The sequence below is a fragment of the Fundulus heteroclitus genome, chromosome 12 (genome assembly GCF_011125445.2).
Source record: "Fundulus heteroclitus isolate FHET01 chromosome 12, MU-UCD_Fhet_4.1, whole genome shotgun sequence".
Taxonomy (NCBI): Eukaryota; Metazoa; Chordata; class Actinopteri; order Cyprinodontiformes; family Fundulidae; genus Fundulus; species Fundulus heteroclitus.
Genome location: NC_046372.1, coordinates 35,604,850 through 35,619,054, shown reverse-complemented (window position 1 = coordinate 35,619,054; position 14,205 = coordinate 35,604,850). Strand labels below are relative to the sequence as shown.

The 14,205-nt window shown below is 41.7% G+C and overlaps 1 protein-coding gene across 2 annotated transcripts in view; it reads left to right on the top strand.

Annotated features, from left to right (window-relative positions):
* The window catches only part of dtx1 (deltex 1, E3 ubiquitin ligase), a 74,090-nt gene extending 60,789 nt beyond the window's left edge, over positions 1–13,301 (top strand). For both annotated transcript variants that reach the window (XM_012866277.3, XM_012866276.3), the window contains exons 8-10: positions 1,846–2,007; positions 2,950–3,039; positions 5,828–13,301. In XM_012866277.3, the coding sequence (XP_012721731.1) occupies positions 1,846–2,007; positions 2,950–3,039; positions 5,828–6,052 (477 nt within the window). In that variant the 3' untranslated portion in view covers positions 6,053–13,301. The remainder of the gene's footprint in view (positions 1–1,845; positions 2,008–2,949; positions 3,040–5,827) is intronic.
* Positions 13,302–14,205: the final 904 nt, after the last annotated feature.

The following is a 14,205-nucleotide window of genomic DNA, read 5'->3' as shown; positions in this document are numbered from 1 at the left end:
ATGATGGATTTACTGACTGAAGATGCCTGTAGCTCGTGTCCCGGAGGGATCCGTCCCCCGTTGTGGGACAGTAGCTCCTCGTTCTGGGTCCTGGAAAGTACTCGCCAAACCGGGTGCATCCCTGGAGGATCTGATGGACCCAGGGGCGCCTGACGCCATTGCTCAGCTTTTCACATTGCATACATCACCGCGACTCGCTCGGTAAAATCCATCTCCGCCACGGTGAGTTGAACAGACAAGAGGAACCAGAGAGTGGACAGACGCTCCTCCTATTTGATGACGCTGTGGAGTGGGCTGGGGGAAAATGGTTGTGTTGTTGCCGCGTTGCCAGGGTGGATTGTTTGCGAGAAAGAGGCGAAATGTCAAGCGACCAATCCAGGTGATCCAGGAGATCCAGGTGGGGAAAAAAACGTCTGGATCGCGTTCAGTGTAAACATACCTTAAGGATTCACAACTTCAGCAAACTACAAAATAGAAACATAGTGAGTGACTTTTTAGCATGATTTAAAGGTGAAACATCCCTTTCTGACACAGTCACAGGACCACAGATGGAGAAAACTGACCCTGCCAGCAGTTTGCTGTCATGCCATACTCTCTCACACTTAATAAACTCTGTTGATTCTTCGTAAATACAAAATTATTGACTTTTGCTTAGAATTTTGGAAACTCAGGAGAGTTTTCTCAAAATACAACATACCAGTAAGTTTCAAATCTAATAACACTCTAAGACAAACACTGGTCTGTCCCAAAGACAGACCATTCAAACCAGCTGAGCGGCGTTGTGTATGCGGTCACAAGGGGGCGGTGATTCATGATTCAGGCGACCAATTACTCCACTCACACCGAGCAATAGCCTCTTAACGACCCGGGACAGTGAAAGGTGGGCAGTTGATTTAAAATAAGAATAACAATACCTTTGTTGTCCTGCAGTGGGGAAATCTGCATGTGACACAGAATTGTTAGTTGTGAAAAAGAAGAAAAAAGAACAAACTAGTCTAATTTAAAATGGGTTCTAAAGAAACTACCAAGAGTAGAAGATTTTAAAAAGAAGTAAATAGCAGAGTAAATAAATATTGCACAGTGGAAAATTATGCAATGTGCGTTATAATGCAGCAGCATCCCCAAGTAGCTAAGGCGTGTGCAAGTTGCCTTATAGGATCTGGGTTACAGTGTAAATGGTTAATGATTGGATCAGAACCTGTGCAGCCATTAACATGATGCAAACAGTTGTTGAATCTGTTGTGAGCAGCAGAGATTATAAAGTCTGATAGCGGCTGGGAGGAACAACCTGCAGAAACGTTTGTTAGAGCATCTGGGATGCAGAACTCTGTCACTAGAAGAGCTCTACAGCTCTGAAACAGCTCCATGCATGGGGTGGGAGACATCGTCCATCAGTGATATGATTTTCCTTACAGTCCTTCTGTCTCCCACCACCTGCACTGGGTCCAGGGGGCATCCCAGGACAGAGCTGACCCTCCTAATGAGCTTATCCAGGCCCAGATTTCCATCTGACTTGGAATGTGCCTTGGAAGATGGGCTTCCATGTCCTTAAAAATATCGCTTCAACTACTGGTTGCTCAAATGCGAGCCGGCAGAGTTGACAAAGACTCCTGGATAGGGCTCAAAGCGTTTTCAGAAAAACTGAGTGAATGTCCGGTTGCCGTCAATTTAAGCCTGTTTGCAATCTAGGACTTTATGGTTTTCTTCACACATTGCATTTTGTTTCAATAAAAAAATCTCAGAAGGAGCGTTTCCACTGTTTTTTCAGGAAGCCTTTGACTGATGCACTGTTTAGCCGTCATTAATGTGACTGTGTGATCAACAAACCCGTTTTTTTCATACCAGGATGGCAGCCTACAGTGCCCAACATGTAAAACCATCTATGGGGAGAAAACAGGCACCCAGCCCCCTGGAAAGATGGAGTATCATGTCATCCCCCACTCTCTGCCCGGCTACTCAGACTGCAAAACGATCCGCATCGTGTACGACATCCCCGCCGGGATCCAGGTGAGCTCCATCTCGTTTCGCCAAATCCACCACGACTGTCTGTGCATTGATCCGCCGTCTCTCTCCCCATCTAAATCTGTGGGTTCTCTACGACTGCTTCGCCACTTAATTGCGACAGAAGGATATTTGTGCTGAAGGGTGAGGTGTCGTGCCATGGAGGAAAACAGGCAGTCTCAGGCTGTGGCTGTGGGTTTATCTGTTGGCATGTGCAGCCACAGTCTGAGCTGAAAAAAAGGAGTGCTGTGTGTTTTATCCTGACTGCTGAGATGAGCATTAGTGGAGACAATAAACTGACCTTTTCTCCACCAGCAGAGAAGCCTTAGTGTCCCCAGGGTCAGAATACCTGAGGTCATGACCACTCTGGTCAGCACGGCAGCCCAATTCATCATTAGCAGGGACATTACTGAAGGTCTGCTGATTTTTCTCTGTGCCCTCTCATTCCTCACTCTGCTTTAGTTTCTGCAGATCCTGTTAGTTTGCAGTAGGTCTAGACCTTGAATAGAACGTGGCAATGATATTGGTACTAGCTCGCTCTGGTATTGTAATGTTTCTACTGTAATAACAGCAGAAGGGAATGTTTGGAGTAACAGCGACATCTCTTTTTTTAAAAGAAACAAGGGAAGATAATAAAAATGATCATTCTCTAAATATAATCAGGTTTTGGGAAACATGATCGTGTTATACGATAGTTTTATATTGCTGCCTTTAACAATCTGATGTCATAATTTTGCTTCCACATGGGGACTCTTGAAACAGCCTTTTTTGAATCGAGATTATCAAATTAGGATATTTTGTATATTATCTCTCTCAAAAGGTCCTTTCAGCGATGATGATACTATATTTGTCTTGCGGGTGCCGTGGAAATGTCCTACACATTTAAGTTGTATTTGAGCTAAAGAGAGCATTTAAAAATGTACTTTTTGTTCTTTACTGTTTCGGCAGACCAACGAGCATCCCAACCCCGGCAAGAAGTTCAGTGCGAGAGGCTTCCCTCGACACTGCTACCTCCCTGACAACGAGAAAGGCAGGAGGGTGAGCCCCGTCTTCAGTCCGCGGAAACACACATTACTGATTTTAGGATTTTCTAATTCAAACTATAAATAGGATTTTTTTCTACTTTCTTGATGATTTTACAAATGCAGAGTCTCTTCTCTCTCTCTCTCTCTCTCTCTCTCTCTCTCTCTCTCTCACTCTCTTTCTCTGCATCTCGGAAAATTTCTAAATGCAATAAAAAGAATTAAAGAGCATGCGTATTTTGCACATTTAAGCTGTGTGTAAATTTTAGGGGCTGCATCCTCTGAAGGACCCGATCGGCGTAGTCCGGGTTGAACACAGTGAAGGCCATAAGGGAGTGTCTGGGAAATTGGACAGTCTCTACTTCAATAGCTGTTCCCACCCTTGATTATATTCAGCAGTTGTACTGCAATCGCAGGCATGTGTTGAAGATAAGCGAATTATTCATTTCCAAATTTCCTCTCCTGCTCTCCAGTAAGACATTAAAGTTAAATAAAACTATCCCATTCTGAAGCTTAACTTTAATCTTGGCCAAACTGGTTTGCACAGTGAGAAATAAAACACTGAAGTTTCCCCAAGTGCCATTGTAAATAACACCGCATGCGTAAAACCGTATTACCTGCACTTCTGCTCTTCAGGGGCAGAAGTCTACCCTAATCTACTCTGGTCTTATTTCTCTCTACTAAGGCCTTCCTCTTCTTCTCATAAACATGAACGCTGTTTGCTTCTTGTGACTGTCAGCCATGTTCAAAGTATGCGGTGAGAGCAGCAGAGCTACAATGAATAGCTAACACTGAAGCTAACCGCTAAGCTAACTGGATACATAAACACTAGAAGTATGGATGCGCAGCTAGCAAACAGAAACGAACAAGGAACGTGTACGCACATTAGTGTTACGTCAGCGCGTCAGAATGATTGACATGTGGGACCACCAGTAGATAAGGTGATACCCCTGAAACTTGACAGACAGAGGAGAGTGAGAGCAAAACCAAAACTATGACCAATCCCTGCCATTTGGTCCAAATGACAGGATTGGTCAGAGTTTTTACAGGCCTGCAGCTCTCACAGAGATCTTTTTACTGAATACATAATGTTTTGACTACTGTCAGAATGGAAGCACCATTTCACCCAGTATAACAAAAAGTGTTTCTGAACTGGATTACCAAGTATAGCTTTAACCGTTGGATATCATCTGACTGAACAATATCTATGTTTAACTACCACTCATTGGGGAGAGCCAGCAGGAGTTTGAAAATGATGCTGCGAGAATCAGGTATTCTCTGCCGTTATAGCGAGCCTAGATGCCCGGTCAGCTGGCGAGACAAGCTAGCTGGAAACGGGAACAGACATCTCTAAAAACCTTTTGCCATTAAAGTGTAGCTCACTTTAATCAATCAATCAATCAATCAATCAATCAAGTTTTATTTGTCAATTACAATTTGCATTGCAATCGAAAAATGGTGAACTTCTGCAATATTTATCTTAAAACCACCTTAGTGCTGCCCTCTTAGGGTTGAACGGAGGGTATTGCAGTTGAGTTTTCAACAGTACATGCTTTCGTCATAGCCTTGCATTTGGGGAGCAACAAAATCCTCCACCTTAGAAGATGGTTCCGTGGCACAACCAACAGATGTCATCCCGGTCACTCCATGTTTCAACAAATCACTTTCCCTCATCCTGACCGCCACAAAGAGCACCTCTTAAAACTCCCACCGCTCACCCTTGGCTCTTGTAACCACCCACTTTGGCGCCATTTTCCAAAAGATGTCTGGGGGCGGGGTCATGCCTTTACATTGGGGGAGAGTTACGCTTTAAGTCACATCTTGATAAACCGAGCAGATATTTGAGTTTAACATGGCTATATTCTTGCCTAAAACACTGTAAAGATTTGTTTTGTGTCACAGAAAGTGTAGACAGTTTTTGCTGCTTTCTTCCGCCATTGCCGCTTGCTTTGGAACAATCCACTTCGACTCGCAATCAATCATGGAGCTGGGTGGGTAACAAAGGATACTCCGTAACCATCTTTCAAATCTGGGGAAAAAAGTCGGGACATTAGTCGGCCTTTGAGTTTGGACAGCCTTCGTTGCATTGCTGGAACGTAATCGGCCCACGAATGTGGCCTTCAAAAGTTGCTACCCCCAAAGTCAGACGCAGCGTATAAAAGGATAAAAGGACTCAATCTTGCTGAAAACGTTCAACTTCCTGTCATTTGCTGTCATCTAGCACTCCATTTTAATCACCTGTATGAACACCATTAGTGTTCAAAATGGGTAGGACATGACCTTCTGAGGCAGACATCTCCATTTCCGATCTGAATAGCAATTAATCATACAAAACTCAAAAGATTTCAGATATTGAAAGGAACAAAAAGACCAACATCCACCTAAGTCTAGTTTTATACTACCTTCAATGAACAGCCAACTGTGTAAAATAGACTTCCCTTTCTAAAACGTCTTACAAACATTGTTCTTCTTCTGTCTTATGTTTGACACACCTCACTGATACTGAAAATAACTAACTTTGTGTCTTCTTTCCTTCCTAACTACTTCTACTCTATGCACCGTTTTCTTTCTCTTTTCTTACATAACAAAGTGGCATTTATGTATGATGAATTCGCTGATTGGAAAGAAAAAGATTGGACTTTTAGTTTGAGTGGTTGATCAATCAGCAGCTGGAAAGCATAAAGCCTGATTCCGGTCACCAGAGGACTTCCTGGTTCATCTCTAATACTACTCACACTTTGTTCTTAACCTTTTTGTTCAAAGTCAGATTTATACAGCTCTTCCTCTCTCTTCCCAATCTCCAGGTGTTAAAGCTGCTCATTATGGCTTGGGACCGCCGCCTCATCTTCACCATCGGCACATCCAGCACCACGGGAGAGTCGGACACGGTCGTGTGGAACGAGATTCACCACAAGACAGAGTTTGGCTCCAACCTGACCGGCCACGGCTACCCTGACCCCAACTACTTGGACAATGTCTTGACGGAGCTGTCGGCCCAGGGCGTCGGAGAAGACAATCTGAAGGACTGATGGCCAGCCCCTTGGCAACCAGCAACAGAGTCCAGCATCCTTCAGAGAACGGGGACAGTGCATGATCCGCCGCCATTCGTCTGAAAAAACTCCTTAACAGCTTACAACCTGAAACGTTCCTCAGAAGTTGGCTGACTGAGAGCAATAGAAGCAAAAACCAATGGTTTAGATTTAAGTTTGATCTCCACCCAGCTGTCTCTTGATCCATGCCTTGAGGATATTGAGTCCACGATGAGCTCACTCCCACAGGGATGAGGATGATTTTATACTCGTATCGGAAGCTGCAAGCTGCGATTTGTACGTAACCCCTTTTAGACTTAAACCTCTAAAGTCTCTACACTTACGAGTTGAATGGTCAGACGTATTTTAAAGGCTAAGCTCTTGAAGGCATGACCCTGACTGACGCTGCCTAATGAATGTTGACCAAATAACTACAGCAGGGCGAGGAGGCACCGGATACGTGGGAGAGAATTTTAACTATGAAAGTGTATCAGAATCGTTTTCTGCTTTGCTCTTTTTGATTATATAGTTAATAATTGCCCTGTGCTTTTCAAAAAGTATTCACACCCCTTCTCACATTATAACTGCAAACTTCAATGCGTTCTAGCTGGGTTTTATGTGATAGACGCAGACACGGTCGTGGAAAATTACGGTTTAAAGCATAGTTTTGAATTTATTTTTTTACAAATAACCTACTTTTACTGCAACAACAGCAAGCCTTTTGGGGTATATCTCTAACAGCTTTACACATTTAGGGATCAGTCAAATAGGGGCAACAGCATATGTCGGGCTGACCATATTTTGATTTGCATAAAACAGGACTCTTGGCCCAGATGTGAAACACTTTAATGATACGCTGTTTGCTTAAAGAAGCCTCATAATTGCATACATATTTAAAGTATGCCCTCTCTGTGTGGTTAGATTTAGATAAATGTCAGATGAGCTTTCATAAGTCATCGAGTACAAACAAACGACCAGCGCCGCCCTGCTGCTGTGTCTGTGAAGGGAGAAGCACCACCCACAAGGCGGCAGCTCGGGGATGACCCTTCGCGTGAAAGAAAGGTCGATGTTTGATCGCCCTGGTGTCTGTCAACATCGATTTTTACTCTCCAAATTGTTTGATGAGGAGATCAAACGCACGTTTAATTAAAGCTTACGCATAAGGGGAACAAACTCGGATCCCAGCATGTGGATCAGCGGGTCCGCTCTGACTGACAGAGATGTCTGCCTATCTTTATGGGCTTCCCGTGGGCGGGAGTGGTGATAACAAGTTGTTGTTCTCCAAGGCGAAGGGTCTTAGTACCCAGCACCTACCAGTGCTGCAGCTGGGCTTTATCAACAGATGGAGACGGGAGGAGAAACGACTCCCACATCCTGAAACGGATTACCAAGTTCAGCTCAACAACATGCTGCAGCTGCGCACCTTTTACATATATGCATCGTACATAATACAAAAAGTAAAATGTCCATTACAGGACAAACTTTAAACGGTGCTTTTCTTCTCGTCACTTCTACATACGGGCCACATTTGTGGAGTGTATCAACATATTCTTTCTTTAAACTTCTCAACTTCCTCCCTGATCTGTCTGCTCTGTCCCTCAGCATTTGCGAGGCTTTTTCTTCACAGATCTCCGCTAACAAACCTCTCAGGCCTTCACCGAACATATAGATTTACACTGAGATTAAATTGAACAGAGACTTTATTTGCTATTTAGATTAACTGTGAAGGCAGTTGGTTGCAGTGGCTTTTATCTAATTATGGAGTGTGAAAAGACGGGAAAATCGTTTGTCGTTTTCCTTCCACGTCCCACTTTTTTTGGTATTTTCAATTCTTCAGTACCCAAAAAATAAATAAATCCAGACGAAATACATAAAAGTTTGTGGTTGTAATGTGACAAATTGTGAAAAAGATCAAAGGGTGTGATTACTTATTCTAGGCACTGTACTTAAAACTGGCTGTGCAATCATTAGGGTAAACTTCCCAGCTTTCTTGATGCTATTTAAGGTCACTCTGGCGTTTTCAATTTTCATTTGTCCAGAAATGTTTAAATTTCCGTGAGATAAAGACGTATAGTTTACGGGTTGAAACGAGCGTCCCGTAACGGCATGTAACGGGGTGTTTCGAGCTGAGGCTGTGCAGCAGGATTTGCTCAAAGCTTGAACTCATTCGTTTTGTCGGCCTGCCGGTGAGGCTGACCCCTGCGAACGGAAAGCCCGCTCTATTATTCTCCACTGTTGAAAGTTTCCCAGCCGTTGGCTCAATTCATCATGCGAGTGCGTGGTCGGCTGCCATGAGGCGTAGCGGTGCTGGTTTTAAGTCCTCGAGTGGAACAGCTGAGCGCCCAGACGGACGTTCCTCTCTCGGACACCAGTGGTTTCCCTTTCAGAGCTCCATCATGGGGCAGCGCTTCTGCTCCGGCGAGCCCTTCCTGCTGATGGGGGCGCCATGCTGAGCTCAACAGCCTGTACAGTGTGTGCAGTGAAACATTTCCTTTCCTGAGTGAGCTCCTGCTGGTTTAGGCTGATCCCGACGTATGGTTTCAGCCTCCCTCCCTCTTAGCTGTAGGGGGCTCGATCGAAAGAATGAGGAAATTTTCCATCTTGTATATTGGCAGAGAAGGTGTTTTTATTTAAACTTCGTTATCCTCAGATATGATGTCCCTGAGCTTGAGATCCTCAAGGTCCTTGTGACGTTTCTTCGCAGCCTATTGGTGGATAACTCCTCTGAGTGTATCTCATCAACTTTAATGAGTTGGCCCGCTGGTAAAAGGTTTTATTAGGGGGGAGCAACCAGCCCGGGGCAGAATCATAGTCTTCCATAGCACCTTGAGGCAACTTTTCTGTTTAATCAGTATTTTCAATTTTTTGAGAAGATGTCTATAATTGCTATTAATTGTCTTTTTTTAAGTTGATGTTTATAAACTAGCTTGCAATGCTTTAAAAAAATATATATCTATATATATATATCTAAATGTATGATATATAATTGCAGATGTGATATACCTTTAACTTCAAGCTCAGTTTGAGTCGGTGGCGTAAGTTTAGTTTATTTTTATACTCCTCTATATTTAGAAATAAAAGATTGTCCCACATATTTATACACAGGCACATGTGAAAATGGATTCTGGCAAAGTCTGTCAGTTTGTCAGGGACCGAAACATGTACGACTTGTCATGAACGTTGTATATTACAAGCGGCTGTCGTTACCTTAATGCAGAATCTGCGTTGCTGATTGCCTGTTGGACACCAGGAAACTTTTATTTTGGGCCAGGGAACATTAGCAGCATGAAGATGTTTGGTTTTCTCCCCAAGGAAGGGCTTTTTTTTTCTTCTACATGTCGAGAACTTGTTGTGATCCTTTATGTGAAATCTTACAGGGAAAGGTGTCTGGGTTTAATAGTAGATATATATGTTAGAGTTTGTTTTAGTAAATTGATTTGGTCTGTAAACCCAGTCAAAGAGCATGAAAACAAAGAGATATAATTATTATCATCAGTCATCAGCTGTCTGCAATAATGTGAGTAGGAAAGAAATTTCCACTCTAATAAAAATAACCGCAACAAGATAACCAAAATACACGTGTAATAAGTCCAAATCTCTGGTAATATAAAAAAAACAATCTAGTTTCATGGGTGCAGCAATATTTCCATAGGATAAAATAATGTTCAAATAAACTAACTCATGATTATAGTGTAACAAAGATAATTCACATTTAAAATTAAATGAAAAATGCCTCTCCCTGGCCACCTTTTGGTACCCCAGGTAAGGATGTGGTGAAGAGCTTGTTATTTTTTTTCCATGCCAAAAAAATAACAAAAGTAAACCTTTTTTCATTTTGTTACAGGTATACACAATTGACACTTTACAAGTCATTTAAAATGAATTTAACTGAAGCTGTTTTTGTTTATTTGTAATTTACTAGAGTTAATCAGAATGTCTAAGAACCATTTGTTACTAATCCGAGACCTCCTGTTTCCCAGACATGACACAGAGGCCAGTTTTCTCCTAGTCAATCATCTAAATGGGAAAGACAAGAGATCATGCCATTCCAGAAAGGTGGCAGTATCAGTATACGTCAAAAAATAGCTTCAAGAAAATAACTTTCCTTTTAATGTTGCTCCATATCTACAGTCAGAAGAATGATTAAAATGTTTCTGAGAGCTGGAGCTGCAACAAACAAGGCCAAACCCAGTTAGTCTTCCCATTGTACGCAGTGAGCAGGGCGCTAAGGCAGGTTAAAGAAAACTCTTTGAAGCTCCCTGTTGGAGAACTCCAGCACAGAGTGTCCATTTCAATTCCCGCATCTAAATGATATGGAAAAATCTGTGAGCAGAACCGAAGAGAAGAGAGCTTTAGAGGAGATCCAGGATTTTGGATGATTTAGAGAAACTATGTGAAGAGGAGTGGACAATGATCCTTCTCTGTATGCGCAAAAGGCTGAGAAATGTAGAAAAAGACAAGGGGCTGTCCTCCTGGCAAAAGGGTACAACCCAAGATATTAACAGCAGGAGCGCCAATAAGAGTGGCACTGATTATTTTGGTAAAACTAATGGTTTCAATTGAGATATTGCTTTCTTTACAAGTCAATTTACTCAAAAGTTGGATTTTTTTTTTTATCTGTATGAGTTTATACTAAAAAGTCCTATTTGATGACACATTTAAGAGTCTTCACACATCTTTACCGGGGGTGCCGATAAGTGGGTAGGGTCCTGTAAGAGCCCACATTTCGAGCATTACCCCTGCAAGTTTGCGAAGAGTTGCAACGTCAGCACAACTGAGCTCATTTTTGTACTGCATGATGCAAAAGATTTGGGAAATCTGCAAGTTAGATTTTCTTGGCTGTGATGCAGAACCTAAACTTATATATGCTGTAATGAATTAAACAGAACAACATTCAGTGGGGAGTTCTGTCAGATTTGGTGGAGCATTTCTAAATGCTTTTAGAAAAGCAAAACCAAAGAAAAAGCTCCAATCCTCCACAGACGTCTGCAGTGCTGAGTGTCAGTCGCCGCCGTTTTACCGGCAGCAACTGCATAACCCACCCTGCTTAGTATAGACGTAAGCAAAAAGCTGAAACGTTAGCCTCGAGCCTGGACAGTTATCCTCAACTGTGCGTGTACAGCATGAGCGCGCTGAAACCCACTACCGAGCTATTAGCTGCAAAACAAGCATTTGAGCTCATAGCAAGCACAAAATATGTTACAAACTGTTACAGAGCGAAGAATATTGATTTGCCAAAGGTATTTTCTTTGGTTTCAGACAGCGTTCTGCTGTATCGTCCTGATTATCTGTTTAAACCTAAATTTGTTATTTCAATCTCTCTAGTAAACGAAATATGCTAAAACAAAACTGGTATAGAAGTGTAACGTTTGACCCAGGTGTTAAAAACAGACGCCGGTCCAGGTTTCCTCCTTTTTCTAAAAATGGGACAGCAGGGGAGAAAGCTTTGAATCAGGGATTTTTTGTTTCTTTTTTCGACGTTGGGGGGGTTCAGAAACGGAAAGAAAATAATTTGCCTGAATAAAGAAGAAAGAGAAGGCTTTTATGCAATTTCCTATTTTCAAGCTCTAGACATGGCTTGTGTGTAGCAGGACGGGAGATTTCTGGTTTATGTGACAGCGGATGTTTCCTTTATAGTTTGCCTACCTCCTCCTGGTTAATGAGCATATAGGGGGTTGCGGTCTGACGATGTTAATATGCTATGTATTTGAAAACATATATTTTGTATGTATTTTTTAACGATTGTCTCTAAAAAGAAATCTTGTGCAACATTACTGCTTCGTTCCGTTTATTAGTTTCACACTTTCGCGTTTGATTGTAGGTGGGATATAAGTGATCAAATGTCTTTGTCTTAATATATTTACAGCTGTACTCTCTTGTACTGTCTGCTGCAAACTGTGGATATATATATTTTTTAGTTTTTTTTGTTTCTGTCTATGTCTGTGGTGTGGGGGGGGGCAGTAGACGAAGCTTAGGTTCATGTCCTTTTAAGATGCAGTGATGCTCTCCTAGAGGTGCATGTAAACCAAACTAAGTGTGTTGACAATGCAGAGCTGTGTATGAAAACATCATAGTGACTTTTAAAAAAAAAGAAAAAAAAAAAGACAAACACCACTCTAATGTTTTCTAATGATTTACTAGTTTGTTTAGTCGGATTTTGTTTTTTTTTTTACCTGTATTGGTCTTAATTTTCAGCCACATGTGGATAAAGTAAAACAAATATCAAGAGTACATTTATTTCAGCTATTTAAGTTGCAAAGTGAAATTTAAATATGGATTCACAGCACACAATCTGATGTATTTCAAGTGTGATCTGTTTTCTGTTCATTTTGATCGTTTTTAGCTCGCAGGTGATGAAAAACAAAAATTCAGTTTCTCAGAAAACAGAAATGTTATGACCATGTGGTTGTCTCCTCAATCATGGAGCTGTTGATTTTACAGTTGTCCAACAGGCAGTCTTTGAAGCCCACCACAAAAAGTAATTGCTAAAGAAGCAAGGTGTGATTTATCCCTCCACTCAACTTTCCCTTAAACTTTAGCATACAGCACTTTGTGAACAGGCAGCTTCTTTAGCAATGATCCCTGTTGCTTATGCACCTTTTTCCTTTAAAATTTCCCTTCCATTTAACTCTCCATTAACATTCTTGCATACAGCATTTTGTGAAAAAGCAGCTTCTTTAGCATCGACCCCTGCTGCATGTCCCCCTTTCTCCGCCGCACTTCTTTCCTCCACTTAATTTTCCATCACCATTCTTGCATACAGCGCTCTCTGAACAGTAAAACTTTGTGGCTTCCCTTAATTAGTCGGTGACCGACGCCTGGACAACTGTCAGCAGTTTGGCCATGAGTTCATATGCCGTGACATTTTATATACAACTAATTCTGTACAACATATGAATTTTACTTTTGGAATTACAGTATTATTCTCATTTATTGAGTCACACTTGTTGAGCTTCTCTGTCCCACTCTACAAACTCCATATAATGCATTTGAAGATTTTTTTTTTTAATGCATTTGGGTGGCCATTTTGATAACTGTTTTTAAATTCTCATTGATTTGTGATTTGATTTCACCTCAAGCAGTGTGACATTAGCAAAATGCAAGTCATTGAGAGACACTGATTAAACTATAAAGGGCTTCTTAATCAATCAGTCTTTATTGAATTGTGATGACCTTGTTGCATGTTTGTGTGTTCCTTGTGGAAAAAAATAAATAAATGTGCCCTTGGGGGCTCTGGGGGATTTTCTCACCTTGACTCTGCCTCATATTTCCCCCACCTTCCTGAATGGCCCCTAGGAGATGTGGCGTTCTCCTATTTAGGCTGCTCCACAGACAGCTCTCTGCTCTGCTTCTCGTCCCATGGATCGAAATTAGCTGCGAGGGAGCTGCAGAAAGGCTTCTTCCTGGCAGTAAATCTGATTTATTGTCATTTTTGTTACACTGACTGTTGGAGCCGTGGCTGGTAGAAATAGAAGTGAGCTCTGGGATCTGCTGGTGTCTGGATTCATTCTTTCCCCTCATTCAACACCAGCTTTCATTAGCAGAGACCCAGCAGCTCCTGGATCAGCTCCTTCCCGGCTTATGGTTTTGATTTAGTGATTCGTTCGACCGATGGAGCTGTGTGGAACCTATACAGCTCCGAGCGCATTATGGTATCAGCAGCAACGTTGCATTTTTTATTTATTTATTTTTGTTAAATCGTGAACGGATAGATGTGGTTGCATCCAATTAGGACAGTAGCCTGTGGACACATTAATAGTGCCACTTTATTTCTTTCAGTAGCACAATGGGTGAAGTCATTAAATAATACAATCCCACAGTTACAAATACATCTGAAACAAGTCATTGTTGTGTGTTTCCATAAAAAAACAGGTTTTAAGCTATGTGTTGTCCTTTCAGTTGTGTTTGTTCTGATTAAACTTCTATCATTTAAAAATATTTACATTGCATTTTCAAGAGAAGCAAACGCACTCAACGCAGGATAAAATTAAAAGTTTAGGCAAAAAGTTACTTTTTATTGTTCAGGGATAGACACAATCATTGGATCTCCAAATGGCATCATGTTAATGTTATCTCTTGCTTTTCTATATTCTACACTTCAACTATAGGAATAAAAGGTTTGGGCTTTCAGATGTGGCTTGTTTAATTATTTA